Genomic DNA, 18,696 nt, shown 5'->3' with positions numbered 1-18,696 from the left:
TGGACGCTGTGGCGCAGGCGCATGTGGGATGCTGGAGCAATGGCAATGGTGAGCGGAGTGCCCCTTAACCCTTTCCCCTTTGCTTTCCTTTTCTCCTTCCCTTTCCCGGGCGCGGGGTGAGCGGTGCCGCCTGTGAGGCGCCCGCAGCGGGTATAGGCCGCCTCAGTGAGGAGGGGAGCCGCGGTGCCTGCCGCCGGCCTCCCGCCGCCGGGTGCAGGCGGGCTCTGGAGCCGTGCCCGAGGCCCGGGGCCGTGCCCCTTCTGTCCGGTTGGTTTGGCGGCCTTGGGACGGTAGCGAGCGTGTGCCTGCAGGAGGGAGCGCGGGACTCCCTCTCGCCTTTATCTGGTGTTGTCCCGCACGTTCCTCGTGTTCCTCAGGGCCCTCTTGCGGCCCGGCCCTTGCTCTGCTCCATTGTGGTCGGTTAACTCTTCTGTTGCCCTGAAATTGTTACAGAAGTGAGTATTTAACACATCCCTGGCTAGCGGCCCTGCGTTCTCTTACCCTCTCTGCTTAGAGGCAGCCTGCGGTGCTGGTGCTTTCAGTTCGATGTTGCTCAAAGACACGGGCAGAGATGCCGTGTGGCTGTGTTCAGGGAGCTGGCTCTGGTGTCAGCTATGTTACCGAAAGTGTTTTCCCTCAGCTGCAGGCATGAATACCAGCTTCCTAACATAAGGCTGGCTTGAAGTACAAGGTTACAGTCAGCTGGGGCTGCTGCCTGCTGTCCTTGGGTGCCTGAGGAGCAAGCAGAGTCTGAGCTGAAGGGGATTTGGTCCTAAAGACAACTCAAATGATGACCTGTGGGAATGTTTCCTTATAGGCTGGGCTCTGCAGAATTAGGACCAAGACCTGCATGGCACCAGCTTTTGGGAGATGTCTACAAAAGGAGCTCTGGATGAAGTCATGGAAAAAGGAGGATGCGCAGCCGCCCTGGTTGTGTGGTTCATGGGTGCGCTTGCAGTCACAATTGTGTGGTCCATGGGTGCATTTGCAGTCACAAACCCAGCACATTAATGGAGTTAATAATTACCTCGGGAGACAGCGAGAGCCGTCTGCCTGGCTGTGCCACTCGGCCCCCGCTGCTGTGGTCAGGCAAAGGGCAGCAGATGGGAAAGCAGAAGAGTTCAAGCTGGTGTACAGGTTCCCAGGGATCAAGTACTGCCGGATGCTGTCCCGACTGAAGCTGCTGCAGACTGGCACCACGCTGCTCATGCTGCCACCTGTCTGCTACCTCTACCTGCAAGACCAGGTTTCGCAGGGTATCTTCTTGTATACAGCTGGCATCGCATTCTTTGCTGGTGCAATGCTGTATGCTATGAGCTACTTTTTCAGACGAATTATTGGATTAATGTACTTAAGTGAAACTGGCCATACGGTTAAAGTGGCCCACTTGACGTTTTGGGGAAGACGAAATGACATTTACTGTCCCCTAGAGACGGTGATACCTCTGGATGAAACTGGAGATAGCAAAGGGGAGCTGCTTCTCCAGTTCAAACGCTATAACAGTACAGATGTTTTATATTTTACACTTAGGTTTGGCCAGATTGTAGACAGACAGAAGTTTATGGAAATATTTGGAAAACCTGAGTGATACAGCAGCTAATGTCCAGTGATTTTCCTTGTTGCATGTTCATTGTGCTTATTCTTCTGTGAAGTTTAACTACTAAAGTGACATACTTCTGTCATTTTCCTATGCAAAGCTAGCTGGTAAGTGCACTTGGTGTATAAAGTAGCAATGGTAAAGAGCAGTCCACTGGATTAAGTGACTTTGTAGCTTGTTTAAGGTATGAGCAGTGTCTCTTCCATGTCAGATAGTGACGTGCCTGGTGCACTCTCACCAGCAGATCAGTCTGAAGTGCTCTACTTGGAAGGTGCAGTGGGAGGCTGTATTAATTACTGCTGCTGACCCCAACTGTTCCGCTGGCCTCTCAGATGGTCCTGAAACAGGAAAAACTCTTTAAGTGCCACCAGGACAGCCTCAATTAATTGTTTCTTTCAGCACATTTCAGTTTGTCTAGGAAGCCTCTTGAAATTAAAACTCATATGTACATATGTATGACAGTGCTGGATGTCAGGGAGCTACATGCTCATGCATTAATGGGAGGAGCAGCATACAATGCTGGATGCAGTGTGTGCGGTCCCTTGGCAAGGTCTTCCAGGACATGAACATAATGGGGCAAAACATATTGCAAGACGCAATGGCCAGTTCAGGTGTAAGGGTGAGGTACTGACTGGGGCTTCTCATAGAAACCAAGGGAAAACATACCTGAACTGTAAACTGTGATGCTGTGGATTACAAGGACAGTCTGAGAGCCTTTATTCACTTTGGATCCTCATGATCATCTGAAAATTTGGACCTGCTTTGCACATACTCATGTTTGTGTTTTTTTGTGGCTGACATTTAATCAATGCTGTAACAAGAGTTGCAAAAACTTCAGTAAATGTTACCAAAATTATCTTGTACTGTGAATGAAGCTGTCTTCTGTGAAGGTTACTATATAGCCTTGATGTGTTTACCCATTTGGGCATATTTTAACATCAAAAGCTCCTCTGCCAAATACCCTTTCCACTCCCTATTTCTCCAGTCTGAGTTTACCTGAAAGGAAGCAAAAGTATGACATCTGAAAGCAGTGTTGAATTAAGGTTGGAAATGTGTGCTTTGTGTTTTGTTGTGCTTGCAGGGCTGAATACCTGTGTCTGTGACACAGTAGACTGTGTCAGTGGTCTAATTCCATAGCTGTTGGCACGATTCCTCCTTTTGCAAAACCAAAACAGTAGAAATGAGGAGCAGGATGTAAAGCCACATCTGCTCACTTGCTGAGCTGCCATAAGCCAGTGAACTCCTTACACCACTCTTCTAGCTGTTAATTCACAGCAAATAAGCTGACCCTCACCCACAGAGACATTTGGAGTGTTCTTTTCCCTGTGACTTCCTCATGCATGTTGAAACTTGCGTCTCTTGGTGGATCAGCAGATGCAGGTAAGTAAAAGCGCCATGTCACTGCGTGGGCTAACCCTGATTTACTATTGATTTGTGTTGAACTCTTCCTAATGGAAACTCCATTCTTTTAAATTTTGGCTGACACTGTATGGTAGAGCAATAGTAAAAGGAGAAATGTTCCATGGCTAAAACAAAATAAAGCAAAATACAGTGGACTGTAAGCATGCATCATGTTTTTTGAAGGCTTATCTTCATTAGAATATATTTAATACGCACCAATGCTTCAGTTGAGGAAGGTACTAGGTGTAAAATGAAAAGCCTGGAGAAGTTCCATTATAAATATTTTATTTAAGAATATTGATTACACGAGATGTCATTTGTTACGAATCTGTGTACGGTTACTAGTTACACCATGAAGTGTAGTTAAGTATTTGTTTCAACATCTATTTGGCACTGTCCACAGGATGCTGTAAACAATAGTAACTTCATATGCTTCAGCTGCAGTGCTTCCTAAGTTATTCTCTAACATTTCATCAACATGTTGTACACAATTATACAGTTACTGAGTGTCAGTAAAAATTATAAAAACACCTAGAGTATTCATAATAAAAGTGAAGATGTGGTTAAGACTTCAAATTACTGGACCCTTGCTTCTGTAAAAGTACAAGACTTGCTAGAGACATTTACTAGAACTACTGCACTGATATGTTAAACAAACTAATTCCCAAAATGCTGTCAAATACAGTTCTCAGTTTGACTTTTGTCTTGTTGATAGTATGCTTAAAAGGACAGTGATGACAATGAGGTTGTGCTGAACACCAGTTTACAAGTCCTTCCCCCCAGATTTCTACAACCTCTGTTCAAAAACCTGCTCAGGTTCTGACCAGCTGGTACCAGGATTCCTGTTTCTGCAGAGGTCTACAGAAATACCCTTGTTTTTAGGCTAGCAGAAGGGAGTGTACTGGGGTTTCCCAATACCAGCACTCAAGAAATAAAATGGGAAAACCACAATAAATACTTCTCAAAGCAGGTAAGAAACCTCTCACATTTTGGTAGTTGTATTAAACATGTAGATATTTTAATGCTCTGCCTCATTATATACTTAAAAACTGTGGCCAGATCATAATAGGGCAGCTTTAAAGTCCACTGTGGTCCCTGTTTTTTTGGCACACAACATAAACTTACCAAGCAAAATGCAGGTATTTGCTAGCCAAGAAAAGAGGGGGAAAAAAGGCACTAGACCTAGTTCAGGTCAGCCTTAAGCAAACAACAAAGAGCACATAGTAAAGAGACATCCAGGACAATTCTGAGGAGAAATGTACTGACAAACTGTTGACACTTTTTGATCTGTGGCCTAGAGGATCTCTCAAGTATCAACAACAGAATAAACTATTAGAACAAACACAGAATTACTTTGCATTACAGATGTGCAGTTAGGACTAGGCCTTCACTGTAGTGGCTCCCACGTCAGGTAATTGGCAAGATCAAGCAATTCTGCTTAGTAGTTTTCCAAAATGCCTCAAGTATTTGTGTAGAATGTGCAACAGGTAAATGAATGCCTATTGTGTGGTTTGGGGTAAATAGCAGCAAATCATTCTGGGTTGCTGAGAGGTGGTAATAATGTGCTTCACACGATTCTCTAAGCTTCCTCAAATTAGATACCTCGAGGTGTAGTCTTCTCTGCACAAGTCTGACTGTAAGAGAAGTCAAGTTTTAAAATCCAGGACAAGGGAATAAGCATGAGTATTTGAGTTGCACGTACAGCACTGCACATGTGGGTGAGTGCATTAGTGCCACTGAAGTGTTGTGTGTGCAGGCTGAAAGCTGGGCAGAGAGTAGCTGATGGTGTCCTGATCCAGCTGGTGTGGCAGGAGTTCAGGGGCATAAAACCATAAAACATTGTTTGGCAGTGGGGGAAAGCAGAGCTTTCCTTGAAACACTGGGCTTATTCCAGCTACCATTAGAGAATGGCACTTTCTGCATGGCAGGCTTGTGGCTGCTTCTGGATACAAGAGTAAATGTGCTGGGATTACCTGCGCAAACAGACTGTACCAGGTCATATTTAGACTATCAAATAGTCAGGACCATGAACGTAGAGAGGACTCTGCAATTAGTATGACCCAGGCCAGAAGACTGAGGGCCACAGCATCTACAAACGCACAGTGCGGGACAGCTGCATGTACCTGCTGGTGCCCAGTACCAGTGCTCTGCCTGGGTTGAGTTTGCATGGAGCAGCTTGCCTTGGGCAGGATTACAGACAGAACACAGACCTTAGTTTATGACTTTACACTTATCTCGTAAGTAGAGAAGACATGAATTAATGCAAACTAATTTCATAGTCAGTGTTCAGTGCGAGGGAACTGCTTTTACTTGAAGTTTGCTAAGATGTCACTGAAAATGTTCAGGAAGAGGTGTGCGTGGTGATCCTTGAAGATCAGCGTTGGACGGAAACGAATTGATCTGTCGCCACAGCCTCCCAGCACAACACCTAAACCAAGCATAGAACAGGTCCTCTAGTCATTTCCATCCTTGCCAAATACCCAGAAAATGAGGTTCACCTCACTGCAGGGGCTGGGAGAACTCCCCAAATCACTGCCAACCACACAGCAATAGAGCACGCAGTCATGGGTTCAAAAGGGCCTCAAGCTGCACAGCAACTTAGAACACAGTGGGTGCCTGTAGCTGAAACACCTGGAATGCTGGGACTAATCTTAACAGCAGTGGAAAGAGCTCCAACAGCATCTGAGCCTTCAAAGCTGCTATGCTGTACTGGTTAAGTACCGCAGTGCCACAAAATGACACAATAGGTTTCTTCAAAACAAAATTTCAAGCTACTTAATTTTTAATGACAAAATATTAAAACAGCTCAGTGCTGGCAAACAAATTCCTGCAGTACTTCAAGTGCATGGCATTGTTTTTAACCCAGAATCAATTAATTCTTTGAAATTATACACACACAGTTAAATTCAAAGGGCACATTGGGCTTCAGATACATGGGCTTTTCTACAGCTGGTTACGAGCTCTGTAGTAAGAGGGGGATGTAGTTGTAGATCTGTGCCCATTTTAGGCAACACATTGTATTTCACTCCTGGGTATTCCATAAAATTCCTATCTTTTCCTCCCTTTCTCCTGAGTGATACTTGCATTAGCTTTCTTCTCATTTTCCTGATCTGTGTCTAGAAGTAATGTGTGCTTGGGTGCACCTAGGGTCACTGCAGAGGAATGTAAAAGGGATGTCACAAAAACTCTTGCCCTACATAGAGCTCTTAGACCTATACAGAAAGGTAAACACACACCATGGAACAGACTGGTCTGATGTTTCTAGAAAATGTAAGTATTTCCAGAAAAGTTAGATACAGTTCATCATTGTAGTACACATACCCCATAGGAAAAATCAAAATTTAAAACATTACATACGCTACTGCTTGTCACTTGAAGCTAATCCACACACAAGCGTTCTTACCTTTGTTTCTGGCTATTGTAATTAACTTGTTTCTAGTTGCATCATTTGGAGTGTCAAATGAACAAAATGTTCCTCTTCCTCTCACTCTGCTGATAAGATGGGGATAACGAGCCTGCAAAGAGAGGTGAGGAAGTAGGGAGGGCAGCTGCTGCCACAAAGGGGACCTGGTGGCAAGCTCTGCTCTGCCAGCATCCTCCTATGGAAACCTGCTGCTTCTGCCACTACGGTGGAGCAGAACTATTACAGGGGCTCAATGTCTCACCCAACCCACAAGCTCTTTTCCCCATTCTCCTCCCTTACATGAGTAACCTTTTTCACGTAGTACCAGTTGTATTCTGGCCCTCCAGAGGACAAAGGTATAATTTTTTGTGTTCTCCTGCCTGCTATACCTTGAGTTGTGGAGAGAGCAGAGACAGTATGAGGGTTTATCCTGTGCAAAATGCCTTTTGGGAGGCAAGCATCTGTGAGCCTACCCTTAAATGTCTGTCTTGATTTTCCTTCTCACGTGGGGCTCCAGAGTTAAGCTGGAGTTCCTCAGTCCAAGAGTTTGAAGTGGATGAGGTCAGGTCCTACCTGATGAGCAAATTTCAACTTATCTCTAATCCTTCCAGGTGTTTACCTGTAAATCCAGCAGCCCAGTCAGTAGTGCTTTCCCGGCATGGGTCACGTTGTTTAGAAGGTCTTCTCTTTTAATAACCTTGATGACTTCAGCAAGCAAAAGGTTCTTGGATGGGTCTCCAAGCCAGGTATTAAAAATCCGATAGGGCTTGGGAAAGAGTGGAAAGAGAGTTGTGAAACATACTAACAGGCAAATCACTACAATAAAGAAAAGCAAGCTGTCAAACCGGTAATGCAAACATCTGGTGTATGAAAAATCACACATTCATCTCACCAAACCCCTTTTTTGTTGTAAAAGCAAAATACATCTGCCCTGCTGAGCAGAAACAAAGGGCAACTACTTCATGCTACAAATTCAGGTCATTCTGTCTTGCTGCTCTAACATCTCACTGAAACGTGGCTATAGAGGACAGGGAAATCAGTATCCTCTATACAGGTTTTACATTCAAGCTTTATGTTCTCCCACCTGCCCTTTTTTTCTTTTTTTTTCATTTATTTCATCTAAAGGGCCACTAATGCAAAGAAGAAATCTTACTGACAGAATCCAAAATGCTGGAAGCTCTGAAGATAATAAGTTGCCCTACAGTTTGTGGTTGGATTTTGTACTGAAGGGTAGTTCATTAGGCTAAACCCAGTTCTCTCCCTCCCACCAGCTTTATGACCTTTGCAACTGACAGCAACTGGAATAAAAGCGAAGACACAACAGCTTTTGTAGAAGCACAAAGCAAGTGTCTATGAAATAGCAGCTCCACTCAGCTGAACCTGTGTTACTGAAGGAAAGCTTGTCTATTCCATGGCCACTACAGTTACTTGTGAATGAATCTTTAGCTAGCATGAAGTTCAAGTTCCACTGACAAATCTTACAGCATTTGGCCTGAACTCCTCTTTGTGGAAAAACCCTCCTGTCATCATCTTCTTACTGAAGGATACCACATCGGCTGGGTCATCCAGGCCCCAGTGTTCATGTGCCCAGAATTTTCCTGTGCAGCCACATCCTGTCTGCACCTCATCCACCAAGAAGGCACAGCCATGCTGTAGAAATAGATGTAAAGAGCAGGGAATGAGCCCTCGTTTCCAAACCAAAAATGCCTCCCTTAGTGAATAGATAAAAACAAGCCAGTTACAACAGACCTCTTGCCTCTCCCTTCACAGCTCCAAATCTCCCTTGCCCCCATCCCAACACCACTCCCTGCACTAGATTTTGCAATGAAAAATTCAGCTGTTTGTCTCAGAACGGCACTAGAAACATATTTTCTACCTAAATTCACAAAGTACGTGTTTTTTTATAGTCTTGAACATTTTCTAGAGGATACCTGAAAACATCTGGGAAGACCCTGGGTGGCATTTTCAAAGCCCTGAGAAAGTAGAATGTCATTTCTAGGAGGTTTGTTTGTTTTAAATGAGAATTCTCTGCTTCCAATCTGAGTGAGGCATTTGTGCATAAAGGCAATACCAGCAGCATGATCCATTCAGTCCAGGGGTCTAACCTGATTTTGGAAGATCTGCCTTTTCAAATGTGTCTGCTGAAAGAGCTGCCCATTTTAGCCAGCAACGTGTTTTTTTATGTGAAGTACCATTCTGCTGAAACTCTGAGATAGGGAGATCAAGCTATGTCATGATATTGCAATGAAAAACAATAGGTGAGTACTTTTGGCAGCATTTTGTTTTAGACAAGGCAAATCTTTTCACTTCACCTCATTTGTTCTATCACTCCAGCATGAGATAATTACAGAAAAAGCTGCTTTTTCTCATGGCAGAACAGAATTTTCTAAACGTCACCTATACCCATTTCTGTAAGCACACAAATGTTTTGAGAGTAAAAAAAGCACTGAGGCAGTCTTACTTCTAAGTAGGTCATCACTTCTCAGTTACTTCACTGTCCAAGTATCAAAACATCTGCATTGATTTACTGGAGCATCTGCATCATAGTTGGACTCAGATTTACTTTTCAGCTTTTTTTTTTGCAATTAAAAACAAATCTGTCAACAAAAAATCATCCTTTTCCAAACCTGCCTCTTCTGAAATTGTTTGAATCCCCTCAACAAATTTCCATTATAATTCAGAGACCACTACTGTGAAATCCACAGTTAATGAATCAGAGCAATTTCTCTCTCAGGCATTAGAAGAAAGCACTAGGTGTGCATCCAATGGAAGAGAATGTGCTGTGCTGATAAGGGGCTGCCTGTATCTGAATACACAAACATAACTACCCCAACTGCTGTGAGGAGGCCTGGAGGCTCTCAGGTTGCCTAGGGCAGGGGAGAGGGCCACTAGAGACACCAAGAAGTATTTGCATGTTTAGCTACCACTGAGTGAACAGTGAAATATTTTATTACCTTTCTGGCAATATCTCGTAGCTTTCTGAAGAAGTCATCAGAAGCATGATTGTCCCCACCCTCTGACTGTATCGGTTCTACAATGATTCCAGCCACAATCTTCTTCTTTTTCCTGTACTTTACAATCAGGTCTTCCACCTGTAAATCAAACATTTATGGTACATTCACCTTTCAGGAATTTGTACATTTCCTCCTAGAAAGGTTAAGTCTCAGCAACACAACTTCAAAATTTCAAAGGCATTCCTGGCTATAAAGGTGTTAGGAACCCTAAGGTTTGGCATGTTTGCATAAGAAAAACGTGCCTCCAGCACACCACAGCCCCTCTGTTGTTTGTGTGGTGCTCTAAACTGTGCCCTATTTCAGTTCCAGTCACAGGGCACCATGCCTTGCTGCCCACCACCACCTCAAAAAGAGATTCCTTGGAAGTGGTAGATCCTGGATCCCAGTAAGCCCAACAGGGAATCACATGGTTCTGGTACCTGGAGACAGTTCCCTCCCTTAAAGGCTGTTCTGGCCACCTTTCTTCTCTCCGGGGCTAGAGAAGGCACAAAGTCCCTGCCCCCTCCCTCCCTGCAGCCATAGGCAGGACCACAACTTGATGCCAGAAGGCTACCACAGAAAAGCTGAAAAACCTGAAAATACTGTTCCAGATTCTCTTTGCATAGGATTATACACACTGTGCTCGCTCTCTGTGAGTGTCCCTTTGCAGTCAGGTTCACTGTGATACAAGGAACTTCTCCTGCATATGGTATTTCACTTTGGTAGGGTTCATGTAGACCTCCAACTCACAGTAAGCTTGGCTGTTCCTCTGAAAGGCAGGACAAACTTCGGACCGTAAGCAACAGTGAATGCTGCTTTAATCACATGCTGTTCCAACCCCTGAAAACATTCTTCTAGTGAACACCAGCTAATCCTACTAACACTATTCATTATTTTAAAAAAAAAGCAACTAGAAAGCTGCCAGGGAATTCTTTTACCTCCTCTAAACAACGGGCTTCTTCCTGTTGATTCTCTTTCACAAAGTCTTCCAGAGGATACTTTAGCCTTGGAAATGGAGCAATAGGCCAGTCCAGCGATGGAATGTCCAATTTGTGAATTGCTTTAGAGTGAGTTGTAGCTAAGCAACCTAAACCCAGAAAAGCAAAAATTGAAGTAATACCTGTCTAGGAAAAACACAGGAAAAATGCTACCCAGAGGTGAAAAACTGCCTCATACCAAGACTGTAGAATTCTTTAACTGCTCTGGTTTTACTTTAGTTTCTGAAATACTGGGTAATTTGGTTTAGCTAAGCTTAGTGAATTGCTCCAGCTTTTAAGTGTCAGTTTCCACATGCACTGTTGCCAAAGAACAGGAGAACCTCTGTCAATGTGAACAGGGTGCTTAGATGAGTTTCACCTAACCAAATACAACTGCTTGCAAAGCTCAGAATGGGTAATGTGCTTACACCAGGGATCGAGACAGTATAAGATGGCAACAATTAGTGACATCTTGTGTGCATGTTCTGGTGATTTTACCCAGGAGTTACTTTTTTACTAGTATAGATAGGAAATGTCAGATTCAGAATGAACATAAGAGATCTTCTGAAAATAATTGTAATATATATATATATAACATTAATTCCCACTGCCACTCAAACACTCTGTTTCAGTACTAGTGTGGCTTGCAAGGTTCTTCAGTAAGTCTATGCCTCTCTAATGGAACACAGGAGACTAAGGAAAATAAAACACTTCTCAGGAACCACGGTGAGATAACTGCAGCAGTGAGAGGAGGCAAAGGGAGGAGGAGGAGGTGTGCCCGTGCTCGTCTTACCCAGTGTCCTCCCGTGGAAGCTACCCATGAAGGAGAGCATGGCATAGTCAGGGCAGCCGGGGGGCTGGAGGAAGAGCAGACAGGCAGCAGTCAGGGACACAGACACATGGCAGCACTGCTGCCTCTCTCAGCACTCCCAGTGGAGGCTGCCGCCATCAGGCACCAGGCAGCATTAGTCACCCATTTAAACATACACATTTGTCATGCCCTAGTAACTGCCCAGCCTCCTCAAATACATCATTAATACTAATGAATACTTGGCATCTTACACTGTATCATAGTAACTCTTCACACAGGAGGTCACACAAAGGCTGAACATTCAGCAGGATCAGCCCTTTTTGTACAAACTGAGACCATGTGTATGGGATGCTCAGGGATGGTGATCACCAGAAGTGAACATTAGTTTTGCATGTCCTATGCTATCGTATAAAATTCCTGCTTCTTCAGGTCATGATGTGCCATGTTATTTGTACTGGACAGCCATCTGTCTGACCAGGCTATGAGCAGCATCAAGAACTTCATAATTCTGAAGACAATCAAAGCCCAACAAAACCCTAGAAGAACCCTCCTCATTTTTAAAGCCAAGTGAGTTCCCTAATCCCACCTGAAGGCATTGAATGCTTGTCACTACAGAAATGCCACAGATCAGGCTGGGACCAGCAGGTTATTAATTTCTAACACATTTATTTCAAAGAGATCAAATACTGTCTTCTGCTGTTGTTGCATGTTCAAATTTGTGATTGGCAAGAGCCAGATCACCATCCATCTATCATGTAGGCTCCTCAGGTGATGTTTAGGTTGGATATTAGGAAAGAACGTCTTCACCAAGAGGGTGGTCAGGCATTGGAACAGGCTGCCCAGGGCAGCGGTGGAATCACCATCCCTGTGCGTGTTCACAAACCGTGTGGATGAGGCCCTTAGTGACATGGTTTAGTGGTGGCCTTGGCAGTGCTGGGGTAATGGCTGGGCTTCATGAGCTTAAAGGTCTTTTCCAACCTCATCGAGTCTATGATTCTATGATGCCATGAAAAAAGGGAGATCTTCCCAAGATTTACAACTGGGAAGAATGCAAGAATACAAGCAGCAGCTCTTGATATTTGTTGGGAGCAGTTTGTATTCCACCATTTCCTACGTTTACAAGCCCGAGATTCCACTTAAAAGATAAAGCTGATTTTTCTTCCCAATCTTCCCTTATAAATCCAAGCCAATGGTACCTCTTGAGGTGTGGAAAAGAGCAAACATTACCTGGTTAATTATGCAGGATTCCAGTTCCTCTTTTGTGACATTGTTATGGCCCCTCTCCTTGTTCTGCAAAAAAAAACCCAAAGAACCCAGTGATAGTTTTCCTATAGCTGAAATCAAAGTAGTTATGGCTGAACCACAAATCAGTAATGCTGGTATGCCAAATTAGAGCCAATGAACACACTGACAGTGGCTCCTCGATAGTGACTGCAATCTGCATATTCTTTATTTCCTTTTCTTTGTAATTTCTAAAGTTGTATCAATACAAAGTGAAAGCTCAGATGAAGACTTTTAAATAAAGATTTTATACTAGGTTGAACATAATTAACACCACAAACAAGACAACCTCCAAGCCTTACTTTGGTTTGCAGTAACAGCTCTGATAATGAATAAATACTCATTTTACATTGAAGCCTACAAAAATATCTTAATACTTTACTCACTCTGTACCACAGAAATATTGCTTTAAAGGCATTTTCGTTAGAGCAGGATCCGCAAGCCATGGTGATCACCTGTGACAGGCCCTTAGGAGCCACCTGTCAATGAAGACAGAAAATTACTCCAAAATATTACACATAATATCATATAGTGCAAAGTGATGGTAACACTGCTCAGTCATTAACATCATGAGCTTTGGTATAATGGGAGGCTAACAGAGTCTAGGATGACGAAAGACAATTCCCTATCAAAGTCCATAACATCCTTTGATTTGCCAGTGCCCAAAAGCACAGAACATGGTAACTCATCACTACTATCTCAAACTTACTGATAACAAAGATTCCTTCAGTCTTTCTGCAAAGTTCTCTGGAGGTAAAATCCCTAGGGCAGGTCTGTTGACAAAAGTGCTCTAGAAAGACAAAGGAAGACAAATTGTTAGGTTTTACTATCACATAAAAAGGATCATGCTGATAACAAGGCAGTTACATTTTATTCTCATTACAAATACTTAGCCAGAAATTTGTATCGTGGCAGAAGGGGTTTTAAAACCAGACGACAATACTCATGTCTTAGAAAATGTTTCTGCCTAGCTCTTAAAACTTCATTCTTGCAGGACTCCTTAGAGAAGGGACACACTGATACTGACATCTCCTCTTCAATATTGCCATTTTAGTTGTTCAATCTAATTTTTCCTTATACACAGGGAATACACTTCAAAATCTTAATTATTTGCCTTTAGCTTGTATAGCTAAATCTAAATACAATTAGCATAGCAGCATTTTCTTCCTTACTGAGCCTCAAGACAGACCATTTCACAGCACTGTTGTTATAAACATCCTCAAGATACTATTACAGTGGGAATCAGGGCAACAAGGCAAAAGTGAACTTAAAGGATAGGGGCTACATCTGAGAAAGGTAACACACATGCAAGGATCAGCAACACAACACTACAAAAAAATAGATTCTTGACAAAAATTTGTGCTCATTGGCATGCTGTCTGCCTTCCAGACTCCTCAGGCATGTACAGTAATGGGCAGTGCAGCACAGAGATGGTGAGAAGCTCCCCTGCATGTTATTACCCCAGTACTCAACAACATGCCTTTAATCAAGGTCCAGAACATTGATTGTGATATATCCAGACAGAGATGCAGAGTGCAGATTTGGGTACATGGAAAAGCTTTGTCACCAACAGTGAAGCCATGGAATGGGTTGCCTCAAGAGGCTGTACAGCCTCACTCCTTGCAGACTGCATGATCCAGATAAAGCCCTGAGCAACCTGGTCTGACTCACACCTTTGAGAAAGGTACTTCTGGTGTCAGAAGGTATGGTGGGAATGCTGAGCCACACTGGCCCACACAGGCAGGAACACCCTCAGTCTCCCCAGTCCACTAACAGAGATGAATGTCATGTTTATGCAGTTAATGTAAATTAAGTGTCATGGATTAAAACTGATTCATCATTGCTCTTAGTCTTTGTAGCTAACCTTATTTGAGTCACAATGTGCTACACTTCCTATTTTAAATTAAACTTGCTCAGGAAAAGACAAGCTCAATAAGTTTGCCACCTGCAAAGCAGCATTATTTGCCCTTATTTTTGTTACTCTTTTTATTATAACAAGTCATGTTGAAATGAAAGGCTGAGCTTCGATGACTTACATCTTTATGGGTCTCCAGAGGGGATGCGCTGCCTCCCCCAAAACATCTGTATTTTCACTGCAACTCAAATTCAAAGCTTGCACATTTATGAGCATCTTTCAATCTTTTTCCTCAATTTGTACTCATTTATTCAGACGTGTAGACCACAGCAAAAGGCATGAGTGGTCACTGTGCCTGCAAGAACACTTCATCAGGATTCTTAGGGAAAAACAAAGATCACGCGAGATGTAACAGAGTTTGAGGTAGGACTTTGTAACTTAAACAAGTGTCTAACTTCCAAAACATCATTTCAACAGACTCAAGTTTAAAAAAACCCCACAACCTGAGCAAGGATGTTACTGACAGATTAACACAAAGCTTTTGTTTAGTGTGCACGAGAAATCTTACTTGACTTTTTGTCTCAGCTTAGAAGTAAATTTTCATCTCAAGTCAGATAAGAGGCCACAAATTTGTTGTGAATTTGATTATGAGATGTCACAGTCAATTGACAACATTTGCCACTGAGAAGAAAGCTGTGTTTTTCTTATGTTGTTAATGAGATACTCAGCACTGAGAAGAAGAGAACACTGACATCAAGCTGCTGTAGTCCCAGATGAACAGATGCACATTCTGTTCTCTATACCTGGCTACAAAGAGGGTATGTGGAACATTACAACCAATCAAATAAGAAAGCACTGATCCCATAATGAACAGTAATCAAGGGTCCTCCCTCAGTGTGTACTGCTAAAAAGAAATACTTTCACAATAAAGCTGGTGCTTTATCTGCAGGCAGAGCCCGGCACACACTCCTGTCTGCAGTGGATTTGCCAGCACAGCTTCATCAAGAGCAAGTCCTGCCTGACCTACCTGGTGGCCTGCTATTATGGAGTTACTACTTCAGTGGACAGAGGAAGGGCTATGGATGCTGTCCATATGGACTTCTGTAAAGCCTTTGACACAGTCCCCCATAGCATCCTTCTCTCTAAATTGGAGGGATATGGATCTGATGGGTGGACTGTTCAGTGGATGAGGAATTTGCTGGATGGTTGCATCCAGAAGGTAGTGGTCAATGGCTCAATGTCTGGATGGACAAGAGTGACAAGTGGTGTCCCTCAGGGGTCCATACTGGGACCAGTATTCTTTAGTATCTTCATCAACAACAGACAGTGGGATTGAGTGTGCAAGTCTGCAGATGATGCCAAGCTGAGTGCTGCAGCTGACATGCCTGAGGGACAGGAAGCTATCTGGAGGGACTCAGACAGGCTCAACAGGTGGGTCCATGCGAACCTGATGAGGTTCAACAGGGCCAAGTGCAGGGTCCTGCACCAGGGTCAGAGCAACCCTTGGTATCAATACAAGCTGGTGGATGAAGGCATTGAGAGTAGGCCTGAGGAGAAGGACCTGGGGGTCCTGGTGGATGAGAGATGACCCAGCAGTGTGTACTTGCAGCCCTGAAGGTCAACTGTATCTTGGGCTGCATTCAAAGAAGCATGGCCACCAGGTCAAGGGAGGTGATTCTGCCCCTCTGCTCTGCTCTGGTGAGACCCCACCTGGAGCTCTGTGGTCAGCTCTGGAGTCCTCAATACAGAAAAAACATGGAGCTGTTGGAGAGGGTCTAGAGGCGGCCACAGAAATGATCAGTGATGGAGCAACTCTGCTATGAGGAATGACTGAGAGAGTTAGGGTTGTTCACCTGGAGAAGACAAAGACTCTGGGGACACCTTACTGCAGCCTTTCAGTTCCTAAAAGGGGGCTATAAGAAAGATGGGGAGAGACCTTTTAGCAAGTCCTATTGCAATAGGACAAGGGGTAAAGGGGTTTAAACTAAAAGAGGGGAGATTCAGGCTGGACATGAGGAAGAAATTCTTTACAATGAGGGTGGTAAAATACTGGCACAGGTTGCCCAGCGAGGTGGTGGATGTGCCATTCCTGGAGACATTCAAGGCCAGGCTGGATGTGGTTCTGAGTGATGTGGTCTAGTTGAAGATGACACCCTGCCCAGACCATGCCCAGGCTAAAGCCTGCTGGATACCCAAACTGTGCAGGGAGGTGCAGACTGATGGGGTTTAGTGCTGCCCTCCCGGGGGATTGGGGTAGGTTTCAGAAATTGGAATAGGGGACCAACAAAAGTTTTGATTCTCATATGTGGGACAGAGGGGTCCTGGCTGCACTATTCACTCTGGGCTTTGGAGGCAGTTCCTTTGGAGGCAGCAGATCCCATCACACTTTAAATTGAGTCATTAAGCATTATCAGTTTAAGAAAAAAGTCAGAATGCCCTCCACAAGGAGGAGGGGATGCCTTCAAATACTTCGTGTTTTAATTCACCTACCAAATTCTGCGGCTGCTGCAGAAGCTTTATCAGAGAGGGATGGCTATAACCTAATAAAAAAAAGAACAAAGAAAGAAAAGTTATTTCCAACTGGTTTCAATAAACTAATGTGAAGTAACTTAGACAATAACCTTGACTAAATGCTTGACTGCTTCTATGTAACTAGTGTATGTTTTAGCTAACAGTAATAGAACTTCTTTTGAAGTTAATGTATTTTAGCTTCAAATATATATTTACAAAATATATTATCTGGAACTTTGGTACAAATTTTGTGTCATGAAATAGCAAAACTTATGTAAGTACTGAAAGTTAAAAACTGAACACAAAAATAAATCACAGAATCATAGAATAGTGAGGGTTGGAAAGGACTTTAAGATCATCTAGTTCCAACCCCCCTGCCATGGGCAGGGACACGACATGGATCTTTTGCCTGACAAGGCCTAATTGAAGCATTATAGTTCCTACCTAGTTACTGTAGAACTGACACTATTAACCACTTGCTCGCTCTCCTTCCTAGGTTTCCTACATGTACTTGGTTTCTGTACAGTGCAACATGTGAACCTCTCTCTTCCTCAGTTAACAGCAGCTTTCTGTTCTGCCAATGCAGCCAACAAGCTGTTGTTTCTGTAGGTCACCATTTAGCTCTGGTATAGAAGCATCTCCAGTTTTTTCTCCCTGAAGCAGGCTGCTTGCTGTTCTCACTCACCACAACCCTTATCTGCTAGACTTGTGTGGCTCTCACCATGCAGTGACACACCTAACACCATGGAGGGAAATTCCCCATGCAGCTCTGTCCATTACAGTAGCTGGAGCTATGCCTTCATAGCAATGTTTATCATCCTTGAGTATCAGGGTGATTATTCCCAATACAGTGACAGAGCTTCCCCCTTCTGTTCCCCCCACCCCATGCTTTTTAACTGACTGGATTTTTCTTCATGGCAAAATCAACATTCCCCCTGTTTCTTCCATGCCATTCCTCAGTATTTGGCGGCTGACCATACAAAACAGACACGCAAAAATCCACACTTACTGTTTTCTCAAAGAAAGCTCACTTATTAGCAAATGTAATTTCACTGCATTACAGTGTGCTAACAAAACATCAGCAAGGGCTTTTTGTCCTTCAGCAGCTCCAGCCAGGCAGTGCAGGGTAACCTTCCTAGCACAGCCATGCTGTTCTCAGAGCTGGCTGTTGGTTGCTGAAGAGCACATGCTATGGCAGACTCATGAGGGACAAGCCCTGGGGCTCCAGCAGAACTTTGCCAGTGGCTTTACAGCGCTCCTTGACATCAGTTGCAGTTGGGCAGTGTTCACCACACCCCCCTCTACAGTGCTACCTCCACACCATGTGCAGAGTGCTGTCAAAACTGGGTTTGAAATGTGTCTCCATGCTGTCCAGACTGTCAGGTATTCATACACTGGCATTTATCTGCATGCATGAAGATGTGCATTCCAGCCAGGCACACTGCAGATGTTCATGTGTGATCATTAACAGTCCCACAAGAAGGAAAAGGCTCTCTACACAGACAGTCATGCACTTGGACCTCGTGGGCTGTGATAAACACCCAAATCTAACCTGCCACAAGCCATTCATCATTCCTAGACACCTGCCTGAAAATCTTTGTTTCTCATAAATTTATATACCTCAGCTGTGCATCACCATAAAAACCCCCTGTTTGATAAACTGCTGTCTGGTATTAAAGCAGCAGATTCTGCTCTTTTCACTTTCTTTCATGACCAGTTTTTTGCTCCTTCTGGTTTTTCTTACTTTGACAAAAGTGTTACTTGGGAAAAGATGCAACAATGTGTTCTTTTTACCCAGAAACATTAAGATACCAAGGATGTTTTGGATCTAACACAAGAAGGATTGATGTTCAATGGTGCAACTTGC

General features: G+C 43.7%; 2 protein-coding genes across 2 annotated transcripts in view; one reads left to right on the top strand and one right to left on the bottom strand.

Annotated features, from left to right (window-relative positions):
* Positions 1 to 4: 4 nt before the first annotated feature.
* TMEM186 (transmembrane protein 186) lies at positions 5 to 3,574 on the top strand. Its single transcript, XM_031050328.2, has 2 exons — positions 5 to 48; positions 818 to 3,574. Exons 1-2 carry the CDS (start codon positions 22 to 24, stop codon positions 1,586 to 1,588), a joined length of 798 nt encoding a protein of 265 aa, XP_030906188.2. The 5' UTR covers positions 5 to 21; the 3' UTR covers positions 1,589 to 3,574.
* Positions 3,267 to 18,696, bottom strand: part of ABAT (4-aminobutyrate aminotransferase) — a 38,045-nt gene continuing 22,615 nt past the window's right edge. Inside the window, exons 6-16 of the mRNA XM_005150706.4 lie at positions 16,809 to 16,858; positions 13,173 to 13,253; positions 12,850 to 12,942; positions 12,410 to 12,472; positions 11,165 to 11,228; positions 10,333 to 10,481; positions 9,356 to 9,493; positions 7,884 to 8,051; positions 7,021 to 7,167; positions 6,402 to 6,513; positions 3,267 to 5,426 (exon numbers count right to left, since the gene is read on the bottom strand). Of these exons, the coding sequence (XP_005150763.1) occupies positions 5,305 to 5,426; positions 6,402 to 6,513; positions 7,021 to 7,167; positions 7,884 to 8,051; positions 9,356 to 9,493; positions 10,333 to 10,481; positions 11,165 to 11,228; positions 12,410 to 12,472; positions 12,850 to 12,942; positions 13,173 to 13,253; positions 16,809 to 16,858 (1,187 nt within the window). The 3' untranslated portion in view covers positions 3,267 to 5,304. The remainder of the gene's footprint in view (positions 5,427 to 6,401; positions 6,514 to 7,020; positions 7,168 to 7,883; positions 8,052 to 9,355; positions 9,494 to 10,332; positions 10,482 to 11,164; positions 11,229 to 12,409; positions 12,473 to 12,849; positions 12,943 to 13,172; positions 13,254 to 16,808; positions 16,859 to 18,696) is intronic.

This window comes from Melopsittacus undulatus, chromosome 8 (genome assembly GCF_012275295.1).
Source record: "Melopsittacus undulatus isolate bMelUnd1 chromosome 8, bMelUnd1.mat.Z, whole genome shotgun sequence".
Taxonomy (NCBI): Eukaryota; Metazoa; Chordata; class Aves; order Psittaciformes; family Psittaculidae; genus Melopsittacus; species Melopsittacus undulatus.
This window is presented reverse-complemented; position numbering and strand designations above follow the sequence as displayed.